General features: G+C 37.4%; 2 protein-coding genes across 2 annotated transcripts; both read right to left on the bottom strand.

Annotated features, from left to right (window-relative positions):
* Positions 1 to 5,941: 5,941 nt before the first annotated feature.
* Positions 5,942 to 14,625, bottom strand: LOC128230443 (uncharacterized). Its single transcript, XM_052942715.1, has 5 exons — positions 14,125 to 14,625; positions 7,721 to 7,971; positions 7,125 to 7,224; positions 6,785 to 6,838; positions 5,942 to 6,052 (listed from the first exon to the last, which is right to left on the bottom strand). Exons 2-5 carry the CDS (start codon positions 7,957 to 7,959, stop codon positions 5,942 to 5,944), a joined length of 504 nt encoding a protein of 167 aa, XP_052798675.1. The 5' UTR covers positions 7,960 to 7,971; positions 14,125 to 14,625.
* LOC128228083 (uncharacterized) lies at positions 14,624 to 18,095 on the bottom strand. The gene is made up of 2 exons (XM_052939174.1): positions 15,855 to 18,095; positions 14,624 to 15,639 (listed from the first exon to the last, which is right to left on the bottom strand). Exons 1-2 carry the CDS (start codon positions 17,398 to 17,400, stop codon positions 14,624 to 14,626), a joined length of 2,562 nt encoding a protein of 853 aa, XP_052795134.1. The 5' UTR covers positions 17,401 to 18,095.
* Positions 18,096 to 18,896: the final 801 nt, after the last annotated feature.

The raw sequence follows: 18,896 nt of genomic DNA, 5'->3' as shown, positions 1-18,896 counted from the left end.
AACCTCTATTAGTGTCTTCTACTGTTCCAATCCTGAAATTTGATTATGTACTTGTATTGAATTGTTGATTAATTTTGCTTAATAAAATATGTTTAATCCAACACCCCCAGTCATTTTTTCAGGACCAAAACTATTTCGAACCTGATCATCTATCACAGAGCCCTAAAATCAACCAAAATTCAAAGAAAAAAATCTGATTTAAATATTAGTATTTCAGGGAAACATATTGTTTGACTTGCTGGTTGATGAATTGGCATATTAAACAATTTACAAAGTTATCAAAGCTTACCTTTACTGCAAAATTGCCATCCAGATTGTCAATAATGGCTGTCATCACCATGGCATTCATGGCTTCAATCGTTTTTTTTCAAACCTGCTTTCATACTTTCTGGCAAATACTAGACACATGACTTCCCAAACCCTTCTGGCTTCCTTTAGTTTTTTGTTTTTGTATTTTGCAACACTGCCCACAGCTTAATATCAGTTCTCAAATTGTCTTCTCCATCACTTTTTTCTTTCAAGTGTTGCCGTACAACTCTTAGAATGTGGACGCAACCGACATAACCTACTGTTGTTCGTTTTTGCATTGGTTCTTCATCCAGTTCAAAGCACAAATCCAAATACTCATTGATTTTTAAACAATAAAAAGATAACAAGACACAATATATCAAGGCCCAAGAGAAATCAAACTCTTTCTGTTTGGCCTATTATTTTGGCAAAGCAGACCTTGGAAAGTTAGGAGGGGTCTTGTAATAAAGTTGGTGCTATGGCGGTCTGTAAGATACTCTAAGACAGGGGCTATCACACCATCTATATGCAGAATTATAATACAAGACTTTCCTTTCTGGCTGTTTTTATTCACAATTGAACCTGTGGCGTTCATGTATAAGACATCATTTCTATATTTAATGTCATTCTTAGCCGCTTCGATTGATGTTTCCATTTACATGATGACAATGAATGGTTGATATGAAATTTCCTGAATATAGCCAATTGGAACTTTGGATTCGTTGTCCTCTTCTCTGTAGATATCATGGCTAATGACAAGTTCAGTAATTGGATCCTGAAGTAACGGGGCTTGCAGATCGCACTCTGATTTTGGTTTTCTTAATACCTGTTCTGATTGGCATCTTCTGTAATTACCCCCTTTAAATTCTTCATTTGTCATTTCCCCAAATTCACTGTAATGGATTGTGGATTGTGGAAGCGGTCTGAGTCTTCAATATTTGTTTTGCTTTTTGACTGTTGTTCATAGCAAGCTTCCGCTTCTTGAACAGCTCTGGTTTGTGATTGACAATTGGCTTGGTGACATCTACGTCAACCATAATTCTTTCAGCGATTTTCTAGGTTTTTGGCATATTCTAAGCATAAACATGCCACAACCAGGATGCTTGCAGGAGGCTTTTGTTGTTAAATAGTTTCCAGCCCTGGCATTTTTTTCACTAAAAGCCTCTTAAAAATATTGGTCAAATTTGTCTTCACTATTTTTCCAACCTGTATTGGCTTTATGCTTCCCCATTCATCTCGGTCAATCATTATTTCAAATGTCCGTCCACATTCCATTCTAACTAACTGGATCTTATCATCATTTTCTGTAGAAGTGGAATTGTTCTACTTCCACTTTCCATCTCACTTTCATTGACATTATCACTTTTCAAATCAGAGTCATCATCACTTTCCATCTTTCAAACAATTTACTGTACTTTCGAGCTGTTGTTCATTTTCATGTTCTGATTTTTAGATACATATTCTATCTTGAGATTCGTTTCTTTTCCATAGTATTTCATCCTCCTCCTCATCATAACATTCATTTTCAGAACCATTGCTATAGGTTGGGTAGTGTTTGTCACTGCTATTTTCATAGATCATTCCCATCTCAGACCCAGACTTTCCTCTTCACCAGTCAATTTCGGCTCACTGTGAGACCAGTCACCTTTGATCCCCATAAACATATATTTTTCTTGTTTCTGGTAATAATTTTTGCTCCCGCTTCTTTCACTATTATAATAAAATATATCATCATATACTATCAGGTTGTCTTTACCACACTCTCTTTCTCGGTGACTTCATCTCGATTATCTTTTTCCTCGTTTCCAACATTGCTCTCTCCATATGGGTTCTTACTTGCCTCATTATCTTCATCACTGTCTTCATCTGGATTCTAATTTAATCTCTACCGTGCTTTCTTCATATGGGTTTTCATTTGCCCCACTGTCTACATCATTGTCTTTATTTGGGTTTTCTATTCACTCGCTCTCTACATCACTGTCTTCATTCTGTCCTCTTATGCATCACCCTCTTCATCAATCTTTTCTTGCGTTCCCTTTTCTCCATGGCTCTTGTCAACAGTTGTGTTCTCTGCTGTCCTGCTTTCTAGATAATCATATAAACTAGTGTCCAGAATATGTCCTCTTCCGACGCCTAGGAATTTTCTGAAATTAAGTTAAAATCGATTAACATGTCCACTTTTCCAACATATTTTATTGAATATGGTCTTTGCCATTGAAATTGACTTTTAACGTTTGTTTTTTAAATAGACTTACACTATTGCTGATAATACAGTCTACAGCTGTCGGTAAAATCAGAGGTTGGTGCTTCCATTTCATTTTAATAGGTATGTTTATTACGGCAACTGTTAAACATAATAGCATACTTAATGCAGTGATTTACAAGTTAAATCAGGAGGAGAATTAGATGTGTAACAGTAACTCTGTCGTACAGAGAACCCCATGAAATATTAATATTCAGCCTTCTGAGGGCAGTAAATAGTTTTTTTCAGTAGCACCCATTGTCTTAGAAATAAAATTTGAAAATAATGTAATATGTGACTGTAAAATCTATGAAAAGATCACATATGAAGAATACAAGAAACGCCGCTATGCGAACAAACATGGTTGAAATTACACACAGAAAAACGTCAGCCTGAGTTGAGAAATTCAATTTAAACTTCTTTTTTCTTCCATTTTAAGTGTAACTTTTGGGCTATTTATTTAATAAAAGCCTTGATGGGTTCGATATTTATTTTATTTCTATGTGGAGGAAAAAACCTATAACAAACAAAAGGGTATTTTAGAGACATTATAAAGAGAATAATTCACAAAAACAAAATACATAATTATATTTTATTTAATACACAATTACGAACGACATGCAAAATAGAAATTGAGAAAAGGGAAGATAAGAAGCTTACCAGGACAGCTATGATGTTTGTATAATAAAGTCAAATTTAGTATTGAGCATAGAATGTTAATCTTTCTCTTACAAGAGGCAAATTTGGAAAGACATAAAGAAGAAAGAAAAGGAACAAATATTTTATAAATCGTGCATCGACCGTGAATACAACAATTATGTAAGTAAAACGTGTTCACTGCCATGACAGGATAATTAGTATTGGGAAAAACTCGCAAGACGTAAAATTTAACACCTGGTTACATATCCCCCCGCCCGGGAAAGGATTTCTCCGGAAATGGAAATTTACCATAAGTATAAAGAAACCTGGTCTCCGATTAAAATAAATAAAACTACTTAAATGAATCCGGAAACTAAACAAATGATAAGTAACTTTTGCTTACAGCACTATGAACAAGCAAAAGTGACAATGGCAAGATATATATGGGAGGTAATTGTTGTATGAACTGTAACTTAAGATATAGCAATTGTCGCCCTTAAAAGCGAAACTGACAGCAGATTATGAATCGATGACTAATTAATTGATTAATTATACACATTTCAATATCAAAAAGAATAATAATGATGATTCTGAGTAATATTAAATACATTTAAAATGGTTATGTACATCTTTTCAAGCTACATAGAAAACCCCCCGAGAATAATCTAATTTATCCAAATGAATATGGAAAATACACAGTGAAATGTAATAATAACACAGCATAGAAACAAATCTTTACTGTAATTTAAGCAAAAATAGAGATAAAATAAAGCACAGCAAAGCATATAACAATTGAAATATGAGGCAAAATACATAAAAACCTAGAAACTTCACATAATAATATGAAAATTATGTTTGCAGTGAACAATAATTTAATTATGTAGAAAATTGAAATTTAAAGGGACACCATGAAATCTGAATAAAAGAACTATTAAAGCACAGTAATACCTTTACGAATGAAATTCAATCACATTCCATGGGATGATTACTACACGAAAATGCGCTCAATATATATTATAAATTGTATGTTATAGTAATAAAACTTTACAAAAGATACAAATCGGAGTAAATGATACAAGCGAATACCTCAAAATGTCAATCGTACCTATAAATTTATAAGTCGACTATGATTCACAATGAACAATATGTATATAAGAAAACATAGAATTTAAAGGAGATAAAATCAAACTCTTTGAATGGATTAAAGACCAATGCATTACAACTCGAATAAGGGAACTACACAAATATGTTCCAACTGAGGAGCGACCCATTCTCCATATCTGTGAGGTGGTTTAAGGGGCAACCAAACTAGTATATGAACCCTGACTAGAGTGAACAATAAATTGATCAAACAGAGCCTTTGCCGTGGCAACAGCCGTAGTCTTTTTGCATGGAATGGCCTTAGCAGATCTGGTAAAATGATCAGTGATGACAAGAACAGCCTCAAAACCACCTTTTAAAATATCAAGCATCGGACGAGAAGTTACTATAGGGAGAAGTTGAGAGGAATGGGTGACTGGTGTCTTGCGACAAACGCAGCGTAAACAAGAGATAATTCTTGAATCAAAATCTTTCTCCATGTCAGGCCAAACTATTTTGGCGGGCTAACCAGAGAGTCTTCTCTTTACCTTGATGACTAACATCACCATGAACACCATTCTAAAAATATTCTGATATGCTGAAGGAACAACCAGTTGGCGAACGCGCTGGCCAGCATGTGTGGCAGTCCTGTATAGAACTCCATCACCAACCGTTTTCTTTCACGGAGTGATCTCTGGACTGGAGGGGGTACTTTCCTCCCATGACTGAAAATCGCCACACATGATACTCATGACCCGGGATATAGTCGAATTTCACGTTGCTCCTTATACCATGGCACCTGAAGGAATTCATTAGAAAATTCAACATCATCACCTGCATCATCATGAAATGGAGTAGAGGCAAGAACTTCAATGGAGGGAAAAGAAGCTACTGCAGCAGCACAAATGGTGTTGATGGCTTCAGAAAACAGCTGACGGCTGAGTCCATCAAGTTGGTAGAACCTGACTTGTACTGAATAGCGAAGTTATAAGTAGACAGAGAAGCACTCTTTCAACCCCATCTTGGACTTGGAAGAATATATTGAAGAGCACTTGCCTTCTAGTTTTTTAACATAAATACCTGAAACAGAATATAGGGTTGAATATAGCATCCTTTCATAACTAACCTTTCAGTCCTTTGATTTTTTTTTGAAGATTTTGCTAATTCATGTTATCTTTAAAACCGTTTTTGGTGAACACGTTTTTGACTTACTCGGAGTGTTTTGGCATGTGACTTTATATTCTTCAAATATTTTACATTTTCAAATCATTTGGAAGGAAAGATTAGCGAATACATGTCGCTTTTATTTTTAATAACGTTTCCTTTATTTGTTCCCAGTTTTAGTACAATAATGCCTTTTATCATGAAACTCTATGATCACACAGTTTCAAACCTTTTATTTTATCAGGCAGTCTGTGTGGGATATTTATAGTTTCTAAGTTGAACAATGACTGCATCGTACCTTTGAAAAGTTTTGCATTAGGTGCTCTAAATTGTTTACCTCCGTCTGCAGACAGTTGGGATCTCTAATCGTAGAAGTACTTGGAGTTTACCTATACTAGCGAGATCAACACTTCTTTTGAAAAATAATGAAATATAGCAAAACTATACATTTCTGGAAACCTTATGCAAACTACTTAATATAAATAACATAAATCACATAATAAAATCATCATTTATTCACCTGTTTGATTACAAAAGAAGTTTCAAGTCACCGTTTTTCAGCTCTCGTAGAAGTTCATATGAGTAAATTGACCTGTCGCCACTGTATTTGATGTTGAACCAAGATGGAAAGCCTGGAACCTGAAGTATTTATCTTAATTTATCATCTTTTCATTGAGAGAATAAATAAATAAAACAATTTTTAATAAATCAATAAAATATATATTTGGGTTGGTTCACTTAGCCAATCAAGATTGTGTCCTATATACTAGTGTTGTACTGATGATCGATTATAATCAAAAATTGATCGAAATATGTACCGATTCTAGATAGTCGATTATGTTTTTCAATAATCGATTATTGAAAATAGTTTTTAACGTAAAATATGGGGGTGAAAAGAACTGAATATTAGTATAAACACAGACTACTTCACTGTTTTATAACACTAGGCTGTTAGTAAATTATTATGTTATGTTAAACAGTTTTCTTGTTTTATATTGAAATGTTTTGAATGAAAAGTACAACTTTGTATTCTCTGTTACAGTCTCTGTGAAAAATGGCTATTCTAAGGCACAGACAACATGTTAAATATTAAGTTTACTTTCAACGAAGTATTCGAGTCCACTATAGTATGCGTTGAAAAGACAGCCGACAGTAACTGGCCAAATAATAAATTCAAACATTCTATTACTCAAATTACAAAACAACCATTTTTTTACAGAAATTGTTGAATACTGTTTTTCAAAGGAAGTTGGCTAAGTGTTACTTGATAAATTCTACTACAAAAGCACACACATACAATATTATAAAAGCATTAAGAGGGTTAATTGAAGTGCTACAAGCTACAATTGCTATATATGTAATTCAACTTACCGGACCACTTGACAAAATTATCTTTTTGCTTGGAAAGACAGGACTTGGAACTGCCTGAAAACAAGTATGACAAATGTTTTGCTCAATATTTAGAAATAAAAGATAGAAGAGCCCATAAAATAAAAAAGTGAGTTAGGGCTTTAGTATTAACACTTCTTCAAACTTCTTATTCATTTTTTTACAAACATTCATTCATTCCAAACTCTATAATTAATTGTCTTCAAACATTATAAACAAAGCATATGGGGCTGAATAAAAACATCATCATGTTACCATGACCATATGCACCAGGTTGTCAAAATATCTCTTCAAGCAAATAATTATTTTTCTAAACTCATACCTGAAGCTGAGTCAGTTCATAGAATTCAAGTTCAGAGTCAGAGCCTATGCACACAACTTCTGGTGATGGTGGCTGTGTTGATCTTTGACTCGAGGAGGGACTATAATAACAAAACATTTGGCAATCAATTTTTGGACAACAATCAAATAATGTAGTTAATATAACAAATGCTGTATAAATTTATTAAGATAAATAAATAAACATTTAACAATTACATCTCTATATAAATTATAAACATATTTAGAAAGTAATGACAATGTCTCCACAAAAGTTTGATTCATATACAGTCAAACTTGTCTTAAGCAGCCAATGAGGAGAGTAATTTGGCTGCTGAACACAGGTGGCTGCTTAACACCAAGTCAAATACAGAAGAAAATGTTTGTATGGTTAATCTTCAAGTGGCTGCTTAATACAAGTTGGCTGCTTAACAGAAGTGATGGCTAACACAAGTTTTACTGTATATAACACTTAATGATTAATCCCTGTGAGAGTATTAAAACATTTACTTGCTGTTCAGTGAAATAGAGTTTTCATGACCCAAAAACTCATTATTGAAGGATTGTTCTATAATATATAATAACATTTAAGTGTGATACCTTTGCTGATCAATTACAACTGGCTGTGAGGAAAGGGATGTAGATGACTTTCTGGTCAAACGCCTTGCCCTTGGCGAAGAAAACAAATCCTCGTCACTGTCGAACTGCACGGAAAGGGACGGGGACGACTGTCTGATAGAACGCCTTGGAAAAGAAAAATCCTCATGCTCAACCAATTCCACAGCCGGCAAAGGTGTACGTGGTTGTGGGGAAAGTGAAAGGCTATCACTGTCACTCATTCCAGATCATACCTGAAAGTAAAACTACAATATGTGGATTTGTGCTGGTGTCAGGACGAATGGACCAGCAGTACTGGTAACTTACCCAGGATCATATATCTGATAAATTGTTAAATAAAAACAGTTAAGCGTCATTAATGCTAGGCATAGGGACAGTCATGCAGAAAAAATGCAAGTATAAAATGACATGATAATGATGATTAATCTTAAGAAGTTCAGTCTAGACAATGATATTTGGTCAAATAAACGTACAAAAGCTTGACACATTTACCAGTTTTATTATCTGATTCCTGTTCATAAGTATATAAAATGTACTTTTTTTGCCTCAGGCTCATCATTACAAGTCAGTGGGTGGGGTATTGTTTACATTAATGAATAAAGTGCACATTGCAATCTGGTGACCACAGCTGTGGCGTGGTTTTCCTTTTACTTCTACAAAACATAAATAGTATAACATTTAACCAAGTTGCATATCAGCAAACGTTACGAAATGGATTACTACTTACATTGGATTCAATTTCGTATAAAAATGTCACGATGTTTGGTATTGAAAGTGCGCGCATAAGGGGAGATAATTTGGAAGGACAACTCTTCATGACAAATGGGGCCCGATTTGGGTAGGTCATGTTGGAAGTCGGTAGTCATATCTCCGCCAGTAACAATTTTTACGGGCTTTGTTTTATTTTAAAGTTAAAACATCATACTTTATAATAATATAATGTGAAGATTTCTGAAGCACTGGGACCATAATACAAAATTTAAGTCATCAAAAATGTGATTTTTTCCCTTCAGTTTCCCACATATTTTATTACATTTAAACAGCATTTTCACCCGTAGGAGCCTTTTGCAGGTCTTATAGCCTCGTTTTAAAATAATAACAGCCACTGAAAGTGATTTTGATTAGTTGAAATTGCTCGGCTTTTCCAGCAGGTCTGTTTCTAAAAATAGTCGGAAAACAGTGTTATTTTGAGATTAATGCATGCGCTTATGCATTTTAAACATGGGTTTTATTGGTGAAAAAGCTAAAAAGGGTTAAAACAAATTAAACGAATGTGACAATATGTCATTTATCTATTAGTTTAAGGTTTTAAGATGGTGTTAAGTCTTATATTTATATTTAATCTTATTATTTGAATTACATGTATGATCAATGTTGACAGATATAATTTACGCATGCGCAGAAAGTTCTGACCTCGCTACCTATAGGTTTATTATGATTTGTTTTATTGATAAGTTTCCTCAAGGTAATGCATACTTTCATAAGATTTACCTTTTGCGTTTTATCTTTATTTAAGCTTGTTTGGATAAGAGTGAGGTTTGTGCACATAAACTGGTTTAAACCCCAAGTAAATTTACATTTTACTGACCGTTCCAAGGCGGTACCTAACAATTCTTGATAAACATACCAATATTTTATATATATTTATAGTATGTATGCACTGTGCTGTTTGTGGAGTTTTGTGTTTTTCTTCTATGTTTCTTGTTTGTTATTTTGTGTTCTTTGTCTTTGGCGTTTGCCCAGTGCCAGTAAACCGGGTTTTTGTTTAAACCTTTTGCTACTGAGCTTGTTTCTGTAGCTTTTTGCATAAATAGTGGATGAGAACTGCACCAAGGCCACAAGCGCTAGCATCACAATGTACTTCAAAGGGAAGAGAAATCTGCAATAGCAAGGATAGGAGGTTCAGTAAGTTTAGATATCAGAAAGTCAAAAGTATGTTTTTGTTCTTCTTCCCACTGCCAGGAAACAGGAGCTTTGGGTTTGGACCTCTTGGACTTTTTGGATGTAGGATGACCTTCCAGGAGATGGTTCAAGGTCTGGGCTATCAGATCGTAGTCTTTCACAAAACGGCGATAGTACCCTGTGAATCCATGAAAAGCACGTAGATCTTTTATGTTTGAAGGGACTGGCCATTTTCTGACAGCCTAAGTCGTCTTAGGATTTGTATGTATTCGTTCATGACTAATAACATGCCCAAGATATTCAACTGAGGATTTGAATAGCTCGCACTTGGAAGATTTAAGCTTTAAGCCATGCTTGTCAAGCCTAGCGAAAACAGTTTCTAATCGATCAATATGCCTTCAAATAATTTAGAAAAGAATAGAATATCATCGATAAAGACAAGACCGTCCTTGAGAAACATACCACCCATGCAACGCTCGGAATGGTTGAAGGTGCGTTTGTAAGACCATAGGACATGCGATTACATTCGCAGAAACCAAGTTTACCAACAGTATATGCAGTTTTCTCCCTGTTTTTCCTATATCTTCACTTGCCAATAGGCAGACCTAAAATCTAGCTTGGAACTTTGATCCTGCAAGTACATAAATGGTATCATCGAAACGAGGTAACATGTAGGCATCCTTCCTGGTCCTAGCATTTAACATTCGATGATCTATGCAAAACCGTAAACTTCCATCTTTCTTTCTAACGAAGACTACATTTGAAGAGTAAGGACGGACGGATGACACCACAATCCACCATATCCTTCAGATGCTGTTTGACTTCCTCATACATGGAAGCTTGAATCTTTCAATACGGTTGCTTAATGGGACGATCATCAGTTAACATAATCTTGTGTTAACAAGGTTGAAGCATCCAATATCTGTCAGGCCATAAAAAGACTTGTGTCCAGTTACTAACTACCTGCCGTATACGATGGAGTTGTTCGGAAGTATCATGGTTGGTATCAATTTTCAAGCCAAGTTGTTCAGCTTCTGACAATGGACTATCAGATTCAGAAAGTGAAGTAGAAAAAGATGACTTATCAGAACAATCAGAATGAAAAGACGACAAATTATCTACAACACTAACTTCAGAAATTTGGCACAAGTTGGAATTTGGCCTTATAGAAATGGTTTTGCTTAAACATTACAAATCTTCACAGGCACTTTGGAATATGAAGCATTATGTGTAAGTTTGACCAACTGAGGACATACAAGAAATTCATTAACACAGGATTTAAAATCTGCACCCCTCACAATGCCTTTAAGAACTGTTGTCTCATACGAACCAACTTCAATGGTACGATTGTTGATTGACCGCACCGTGCAAGGATGACACGTCAAAGAGTCAAAAGCAATGTCCCAAACATGTGGAATATCAAAAAAAGCAGAGTCATTTACAAAGACTTGCATTTCCTAATGATATTGATACCAACAATAACAGGACATTGTATATTTAATAAACAGTCCGGGACGACTAACACTGGAACATCTATGTTAAAATCAGATAAATTTGGAATAAAAACAGAAGCTTCAATGTAACCTAATACATTTAATTTCGATCCATCAGCTGCCTAATATGGTAATATCAAACAACTTAAGTTTATGAGACAAACTATCATAAAAGGATTTTGAAACCATGCTACCTGTATCTATTAAAGCAGAAACGGGTATTTCATTGAAAATTACAGATTACAGTTTAATTAGCAGGTCCTACTCGGTTCCTCAATTGGCCTTCCTGATTATCCGCTGCCGATCGGCCATCTATCGAAGCGGATAGTAGTTTGGGTGTAGTTTAGTCTGCTGCTGGGGCGTGAAATTCCTAGTTCTATGGGTATAATTGGTTCAGCTGGTTAAAGTGTCGAGGTATGTAAGAAGCACCAGGAAACGGAGGTGGAAAAGAAGGTGGCAAAGAAGGTACTGAAATGGGTCCTGAAAATGAAGGTTGAGGAGAAGGTCCTATAGGCTGCTGTTGATATGAAGCAGAAGGATTCCCACCTCTTCTATATCTACCACGCTAGCCTCCACGTTTCTGTGTAAACTGCTGTTGGTTTAGTTGCTCTAGAGATAAAGAGGTACCAAGATGATTGAGAAGTTGATCAAACTTGGGGGCAAATTTTCTATCAAATCTTTCTTCCCATGAATTAACTTTACTTTTCAATGTATCAAGTCTTTTAGTCATGGTTTCATCTGCCAAAATAGGTTGATGTTGTGGCTTCTTTCTTGAAGATGAAAACATGGTTGATGATGATTTCGAAAGTTCTTATTCCACTTGTCTAATCTCTTGTAGAAGGATGTTGAAATCGCTGGTGTAGTCATGCTTGTGTCTCGTTTGTTGTTTCAATGACTCAGATTGTAGACCATTCCAGAATCGATGTCGCAGCAGTTCATTTTTCGTTGAAGAAGGAAGTTCGCCCTTGTTAATGATGTCTTGAAAAGCAGTCTTTATTCTGCATGCGAAAGCTGTCATAGACGAGATGGTTTCTGCACAGAGTTGAAAAAGTAAGAAATGAGATCTTCATTTGATGAAGGGTCACTGAAATGAGATTTTAGTAATTCAGGAAAGTTAGAGAGAGTAGCAGATTCACCGAGAGAAACTATCAACTGTCTGGCAATACCACGTAGTGATAAACGGACCGCCATCAGTATGAATGAAGAAGGAAGTTCTGAAATGTTGAGGAGGCACTTTACTTCATGTCGCCAGATGACAAAAGACACTTCTCCCTTTGGAAGAGGTTGGTCCCCAGAAAATAAAGGTAATCGTGGGGTTAGCAAAGTAGAAGCATGTTCAAATCTGGTAGATTCTTTGATTGGTGTAGAAGTATGGGGTGCTGAATTCCTAAGGTGAAGAATGTCGCGAAGACTTTCATGAGGATTCTGCGCTGCCTATGGAAGAATATTATTATGTTGACTGATTTCTTTAAGAATATCATTCATAGACAAATCACCTTCTTTCGTATCTCCGGTTATTTAACGCAATCAAGAAAATGCACTTACATTGTAAATAACTCAGTATTAGTAGTGTTTGAAAATCTGACTCAATTTGCTATCAATAATCGAATCGATTCGGACCAAGCATTTCGATTTACTATCCGACAATAATCGAAAGTTCATAATAATCATTTATATGGTAAACCTGGAAACCTTTTCATAACCTTTTTTCTGTCGATTATAACTTCAATGATATTTCCATCTTGGCACACAAAGCCCTTCAAACCAAAGTATGGGTGATATAATCACTGAACTAAAGTGTGTCCATAGGGCACGGATGCCCCCACTTGCCCCACAATACACCAGGAAATGTTCATACATTTATTTTCAACCAAAATGAAAGTCAATCCATAGTTAATCCATTATCCTGATAATTGGGGGCATAAAATTAAATGTTATACATGCTCATTACACAGAAGCTTAAAGAACGAAACATGTACAGCTTTGAAGCAGTCTTTTTCAAACAAGTGGTTCTTAAATTAAAATAAAAGATCATGATGACTATATATATCTCAACCAAGTAGCCTGGCCCCTCTCGAAATTTTTTAAGTCCCTTATAACAGGATTAAGCCAATCTCACTATTTTTGTTTCCCTATAACTCATGTTATACTTTCTTTTTTAGAGTATTCAGTTATTTTTATGATAATCACAAAAAGGAATGTTTATTTATTTATTAAAATCAAATTGAAGTTTGTATTCGGCTAAAACAGCATCCGGTATAAGTTTGCAAATCCGGTTTACTTGCAAACTTAGTTTTTTTTATTATCTTAGATATCAACTTCAAAAGCGACACATAGAAAGTTTGCCCATTAAATAAGAAATATTTTAAGTAAAATTAAAAAAAAAGTTTTAAGAAATATGAAAATTTTAATTCCAAAATTGATTTCTCCCGTTGGCCACCAATTGGATTTTAGGTCCCCCGCGGGGTTTTGGCAAACTCCAATTGGAGAATTTTCCATATGAGCCGAAACGGGGGAAAAAATCAGCAATTTGAAAAAAATCAAATATTACAATTTGGAACAGAAAATTACATTTCTATTTATGTTTTGAGTACTAGAGTTATTAACTTTATTAAAATCTAAAAAAAAATCAAAAATTATGATTTTGTAAAAACGGTTCTCCAATTGGAGAAATTTCCAATTGGAGAATTCCACAGTCAATTTCTATTGATAAAATTCACCAATTGGAGAATACAGAAGTTGGAGAACACAGAAGTTGGAGAAATCACCAGTTGGAGATTTCCACAGTATTACAGCTGCTGGGTTAAAAAAAAGTTGGGATATATACATGTCATCATATAATTGCTAATTAATTTAATATTGATAGAATATTCAAGAAAATAACAAATGCAAGATGTTAGTTGTTACCTGATTTCGCGTATACCATCGGCATTTTCAACTTGTGTGTAATTAAAGTATTCCCTATTATTACTTAGACCAAACCTAGCTTACCATTAACTTTAGGGAAAGCACACGTGAGGTCTTTTATTAAGCAGTATATCAAAGTACGACTTGCTTCTTCTACAGCTGAACTGATCTCGAACTCCCCGAGATGTGCTCACAGACCAGTGACGTCAGCACTTCATGTGTCAACAGGTCAAAGAGTGCACTCGCACTACACTCTCCCCCTGTTTCTTTTGTTGGGACGGCACCGGGGTCTGTAGAAGGCTGATCAAGTCAAAAGTATCTGACAAGATCACTGCTAGGGCTGGTCCAACCAGTAAGTTGAACGAGCCACTGACGACTACCAAAATATCTACATCAGTAAATATTTACTTCCAGCACTTCTGGTTGAGGCTACTTGAAGTAACCAACTGCAACTAGGTGTTATGGGCTTAACTTTTGTAAACCCATCTACTTCACCTTCCCCCTCCCACCTAGAAGAAAAGGAAGGCAGCTAATCCTGTATTTCAGGATACTGCTTACAGCCGCTGACTATAAGCGTTGGCTGTCATTGATACTTCATTCCCCCTGGATCCCATGTCCTGCTTTCTGCTGTTGTCGGAGAAGCCTGAGTATCAGGCTCAGTTGAAACGGCTACTTCAGAGACATCTATTTGCGGACGACCCCCTTGGTCCACCGGCTTGCCACTATTGTCACAGACATGGTGTTGTTGCTCTGTAATGTATTGAGCACTCGCTGATCCCCTGTGCACAATCTCACTCTGTATCGTTGAGCCCTCCGGCCACGAGATACTATGTGCCCGTTGTGTACTACCCAATGTGGCTGTAGCCCCCACTCCCTGACAGACGCTCCCGGATGCTGGGTTCACGAAGGCGCGACCTTCCCCAACCTCAGCCTTCTGCGCTGTCATCGGAACTACATCTACCTTCCGGGAAAATGAACCACATTGGTTGTCAGCCCTCACACAATAATTACAACCACCGCAAGGAAGATCTCCAACTGCAACTCCAGCTACATATGAATTGCAGTGACCAGGATGTGACTTCTTTCCTGATCGGCACTCCAAGACCATGTTGAACTGAGCCAATTCCTCAATCCAACAAGCAAACTGATCCTGCGGTTCTTTGTAATTTAACAACCAAGTCAAACTTGAGTGGTCGGTCCGGACCTTAAAAGGTCTACCAAGCAAATAATGTCTATACTGCCGAGTAAATCTTACAACTGCTAACAGCTCTTTTCTCGTAGTGCAGTATTTCTGCTCTTCTTCCGTTAGGATGTAACTGCCATAGGCAATGACATGTTCTGTACCATTCTGAATTTGCAAGAGCTTCGCACTGACAACATTGTCCGACACGTCGCAATTTAGAACAAACTCGCATACCGGTTTTGCTAATGCTGATATGGATTTCAACAAACAAACCTTGACAGGAGGTGCAAGTACTGTACCATCAGCTGGCAGAGTACCTGGTGTCAAACAAGGAGAAGGTGTTTCGCCTTGTTCTTCTGACTGTATGTCATTTGTGGTCTCATTTAATGAAACAATGACTGCAGACGGGGCCCCGTCTGGTAGTGAATTGGATGGTACGGTCTCATTAGAAACAAGTTTGCTACATACCTCGTTTCGCTCTTCTGGGTTTGAGCCGGAGTATTCTTGGGTCAAGGATTGGCTCCCTATCCTGACCCTTTTGCGTTTAAAACAAACGCCTTAAAGTCCTTCTTGTGGGGACATTCAGCGATCAAGTGCGACTTACTATCACAAATGTAACAGCCATACGTACCTCGCGGACGGTTGAAACGCTGCTGTCTGCTACACGGTTGAGTGGGCCTAGCTTCTCCAAGCCGCTTCACCTCTTCTCGCAGACTCTGTAGTTCTCTCTTGAGAACGCTCATGTCTAACGCAAGTCCAGAAGGATTCTGAACGGCGTAAACATTTGCTATATCCTCGTCATAATCTACTACTGTATGAATAGATTTACTCTTACTCATAGCACTCATGGAATGCTGAAACAACCTGATGTTATTCATGGCCTCTTCAATGGTTGTATACTTACGCATGAAGGTGCTATGCCCAGCTTCTCGATCTTGCAGGCCTTGACAGAAGCGGTCTATCGCCTGCTGGTTTGTGAAGGTCTCCGGCAGTGACCGGAAAGCTTCAGCCGCTAACTCTTGTACCCTATCTGCCCAGTCTTCCATACACTCACCTTTTTCCTGAGAAGCGTCAGCGAACTTGGCTTGCGCAGAGGCGGGAAACTCTGAGCCGAACCGCTCCTTAAGTTTGCTCAATAAAGAACGGTAAGGCATTTGTGGACTGCATTGAAGCAATCGAGCACATTTGTCGAGTGCCTTCCCTGACAAACAATGTAATAAACAGAGTTTACAATCATCTGTACTCCAGCCAAATGACTGTGCACACTGCTGAAACTTCATTTCGAATGAATGCCAGCTCGATTTACCATCATATACCAGAGATTTAGGTATATCCTTCAATGCATGACTACCCTTGCGCACAGAGTGGCCATGAGGGGATGCCTGTACTACCTCTCGGGGGTATTCCGCATGTTTTTGCGAAATATGGTCCTTATCAGGCAAGGAGGAGTGTAACTTGACTTGCTCACTCTTTATCATTGGGGCTTGTCTAGTGTCGGACTCATCAGTAGATGAATCAAGACGGTGAAGGGACAGGAGTTTGGAGTGAGGTAACCGACTGCTTTTATGCATACGTACCTTTTTCTGTCGGGTACTGTATGAGCGAGGGATACCAGACGCTGACTGGACATCCTCGTCACTGTCGCTTTCTCGCAGTCTACCCAGGTCCAACCTTTGTTGAACGGGGTACTGGGGTTTCAGCTGTTGTGGCGTTGGCATATAGTGGTGGGCCATTGGAACAGGGGCATTTGTCTGATTGTAAACACTGGGGCGTGGCAATACATGATCAGATTTATAGTGCTGTGGGACACTAGGTAGCATTGATGTAAGTTGATCAATGCGGTCATTCAACTGCTTTTGTGCAGAGGCAACCAAGGTCTCAAACCCGTCAACCTCTGTCTCAATCTTTGAAACAAGAGGGGTGGTATGGGATGTTTGTACACCTAGAGGAGGTGGGCAGGTGTTGCCGACCAAGTCTCTGTTTGGGGTGAAATCCAACTCTTGCATGACAGTGTCCGGCAGTTTATGCCGAAGCATTGTCTGCAAACTTTCTGGTGTGAGATTGCCATAATGCTCACGCAAATCCACAATAGTAGATGCTAACCTTGGGCCAATATTTGGAATTGTCTGCAAGTCTTCAACAGACAAGAAGTTTACAAGCACTTTATTACTGGCCATGCTTACAAATCAAATGCTCCTGAGTAGAAGATTAACTTGATTGTACAACCACCGACCTTGTTTGTCTTCTGTCCGGCTACTCTTCCCGTCCGAAAAGTGGCTAAGGACGCTGAAAAGGCCTCAAAAAACAAACAAAAGCAAACGAAGGGGCCGGGTTAGTGGCAGTCCATGGAGACTACGACGTAGAATCAAATAATCAACTGGTAAGACCAGAAGAAAATTAACAATGGCCAAAAATTGACGAAAAAATGTGGCTTCAAACGCGGGAAAATTCTCGAGGAAAATTTGCCAACAAAAGTTGCAGAATTTCAGCAACAATTGCACTGGAACGGCTTAATAAAACACCGCTGCCACCATTAAAGTATTCCCTATTATAACTTAGACCAAACCTAGCTTACCATTAACTTTAGGGAAAGCACACGTGAGGTCTTTTATTAAGCAGTATATCAAAGTACGACTTGCTTCTTCTACAGCTGATCTCGAACTCCCCGAGATGTGCTCACAGACCAGTGACGTCAGCACTTCATGTGTCAACAGGTCAAAGAGTGCACTCGCACTACATAATCTAAAGCAGTTTTATTATATACAACTGCGTCAGATGTGTAGTTTTATTATTCCTTTGCAGAAAACTGTTTTATCAAATTGCATATTTCACTAATAAATCTAAAAAATCAAACTGTTTGCTTAATTTTGCATTTTTCAAAGATACTTCCTGGTGGTACTTGGTTATAATATTGAAATTTTAATCGACTTTAAGGTTAGAGAACACTGAATGTATTCCTTAAGACCACTCGGTCAAGGATTACCCGTGTTTCAAGCGCAAGCACTTGCTTCAAACAGGGCCTTTAATTATTTTTCAAAGCACCGATGAAGGGGTACAACTTTCATTGGTTAAATCTAACTAAAATAAACAAGCTCGATTTTGCTAAAGGTGATTAGCTGATAAAATCACTCTCTAGTCCGTTTCCTGGCTAGAAACTGTTACTGTGTCATTTTTGAGAGGCCATCCATGAGATAGTAGCCTTGGTAGGGATCGAACCCACATAGTCATGGGTAAGAAGCAGAAACCTACACCACTAAACCACTTTCATCCTTAAAGTACCGAGAGGCAGGCATCACGCGGCAAAGGGATCGAGCTAAATGGACCATGGAATGAACCCACGACTACGACTTCAATAGGCTACGCCTTAACCAATAGGCTACGGAGACGGTATTAATGCATGTACTCAATTGCAGATTCAGTGTGGGGGGGGGGGGGGGGGTCAGTCGTCCGTTTATACATTCTTAGTCAATATCGGGGAAAATACAATATTAAGATAAAAATGCCCTATTTCGGACTGTAAATTAGAGGAGTACACCTACCCCGGCCCAACATTTTAAGCCATTCAATTTCTGTTCTGAAGGAGGGGCGGATGTGGAAAGATTGAGCCAATGAGTTTCTGTAATCAGAATTGTTGTTTCATAATGTTATAGTTCCTTTAAACAGTTTAAACGTT

This window comes from Mya arenaria, chromosome 1, assembly GCF_026914265.1.
Source record: "Mya arenaria isolate MELC-2E11 chromosome 1, ASM2691426v1".
In the NCBI taxonomy this organism is placed as follows: Eukaryota; Metazoa; Mollusca; class Bivalvia; order Myida; family Myidae; genus Mya; species Mya arenaria.
The sequence above is the reverse complement of the archived record's forward strand: the minus strand, read 5'-3'. Positions and strand labels throughout refer to the sequence as shown.